Source organism: Orycteropus afer, unplaced genomic scaffold (assembly GCF_000298275.1).
Source record: "Orycteropus afer afer isolate SDZICR_OR568_19922 unplaced genomic scaffold, OryAfe1.0 scaffold00672, whole genome shotgun sequence".
NCBI lineage: Eukaryota > Metazoa > Chordata > Mammalia > Tubulidentata > Orycteropodidae > Orycteropus > Orycteropus afer.
In genome coordinates this window covers 1,081,802-1,083,876 of record NW_006922259.1, presented here as the reverse complement: position 1 = coordinate 1,083,876, position 2,075 = coordinate 1,081,802, and the positions used below count along the sequence as shown (strand labels likewise).

The window sequence follows — 2,075 nt, the reverse complement described above, 5'->3', positions numbered from 1 at the left end:
TGTCATTGATGGACTTTTTTGCTTGGATGGTTTCTGTTGAGAAATCAGAGTTTAGTCTTACTGGTTCTTCTTTGTGGGTGAATTTTTGTTTTTCCCAAGTTTTCAGGATTCTTTCTTTGCCTATGGTTTTGGAAAGTTTGATTATGATATGTCTTGGTGATTTTCTTTTAGGCTCTATCTTATCTGGGGTTCATTGATCTTCTTCTGTTGTGGAGGATCTGTAAAGTGTATTTGCTTAGTCTGCCATCTTGGAACTGTCTCCTCAAGAAGAGATCTTGTAATCTTATTTAGGACGCTGTTTGCTTTGTACGATGGATATGAATTCAGAAGGAGTACAGAGAAAAAGGAAAAGTATGGAGCCAAGAGAAAGGAGTCAGTTTTATCCTTTGCTTCTCATGAAATGTAACACTGACTATGGTTGCAGGCATGCAGATTGGTTAAAATTGCCTTAGGTTATTCAAAGTAGATAAGACTATTTTAATGTCATATCAATTGAAAATCCTGGTCATAACAGTCCTGCTTTCTGAGCTCAGTCTGGAGTTTTGTGAGTTCTCCCACTGTTCTGAGGAGCAAGTCACACCTTGCTTTTCACAGATGTGTTTAGGTACATGAGTACATTTGCAAATTGGTCATGTGTGGGCCAAAATGACACTGTGTTACTTAGAGAGGAGTTGTGTGCTTTCAGAATTTTGAATTGGAAGAACTGGTTCTTGTTATGGTGGCTTGAGATTACAGGTAAGTTATTTTATTTTTGATTTATATTTACTTCTACAAAATAAAGGTGTTGAAACAAATGACTAATGTTTCTGTAATTCTCATGCTAGAATTTGTAAAGTCCTAAAGGCTCCTGAAAACAATGGAAAGTAACATATCAACATGAGATTATAAATGAGTACAGGCTTTCATCCTTCCCAGAGGACATCTACGTATGATAATACTCTTCATAGCTACTATGACATCCTTGTTTCTCAGGCTATAGATGAGAGGGTTAAGCATAGGAGTAAAGATGGCATTGAACATAAAGAGAGACTGGTTTAATTTGGGGGTCTTAGAGGAGTCAGGCCTCATGTAGACCAATATGGCAGGGCCAAAGTAGAGGCTTACCACACAGAGGTGGGAGAAACAGGTGGCCAGAGCTTTGTTTCTGCCCTCTGGGGAGTTCATGTGGAGGATAGTAAGGAAGATGAGAGTATAGGAGATCAGGATGAGACTCAGGGGAATGAGGACCACCAGAAAGCTTGAGACTACCACTGACTTTACATAGGCTGAAATGTCTTCACAAGTGAGCTTCAGGAGGGCCATGACCTCACACAGAAAATGAGGAATCTCTCGGGGATGACAGATGGGGAAGTGCATAGCATAGACTGTATGAATCAGGGAAGTTACTGCCCCTCCTACCCAGGACCCAATGGCCATCTGTGTACAGATCGTGTGACTCATGATGACTGAGTACCGCAGAGGGTTACAGATGGCAATATAGCGGTCATAGGACATGAGGGTAAGCAAGAGGCACTCAGCAATCCCCAAGGTTAAGCTGAAGAAGATCTGGGTTCCACAGCCAATCTGTGATATGGTTCTTTTCCCTGAGAAGAAGTTTGTGACCATTTTAGGGACAGAAGTTGAAATCAAAGTCAAATCAATGAGTGACAGTTGACTGAGCAGAAAGTACATGGGGGAATGGAGTCGAGAATCCAACCATATGAGGAGAATGAGAACAGCATTGCCCATCACAGCTACAAAGTAGACCAGAAGAATGATGCACATGAGGATCACAAGGTGGCTCAACTCAGGCCAGAGCCCCAGGAGAATAAAATCTGTGGTGATAGTCTCATTGTCTGTCTCCATGACTGAACATCATTACCTGGAAAACAAGGGCAAAATATTGTTCTTTCAGATAGCATGTTATTGTACACTGGTATACTTCCTTTACTCCCAGGTCTCCTGTGAATACATTTATGTTAACATCTTCCTTCTTGTGGTCTCCTAAGTGTTGTGAATGAAGGCTGGCGGTTCAAACCCACCAGCCACTCCTCGGAAGGAAGGTTGGGCAATCCTACTTCCGTAGTGATACTGCC

At 41.7% G+C, this 2,075-nt stretch overlaps 1 protein-coding gene across 1 annotated transcript; it reads right to left on the bottom strand.

The window, feature by feature from the left end:
- Nucleotides 1-882: 882 nt before the first annotated feature.
- LOC103210940 (olfactory receptor 2AJ1-like) lies at nt 883-1,845 on the bottom strand. The gene has a single exon (XM_007956850.1). The coding sequence runs from the start codon at nt 1,843-1,845 to the stop codon at nt 883-885; it is 963 nt and encodes a 320-aa protein (XP_007955041.1).
- Between the last annotated feature and the right edge of the window lie 230 nt (nt 1,846-2,075).

Excerpts from the sequence above, each read along its gene's own strand:
- LOC103210940 (XM_007956850.1), bottom strand. The coding sequence starts at position 1,845 with ATGGAGACAGACAATGAGACTATCACCACAGATTTTATTCTCCTGGGG.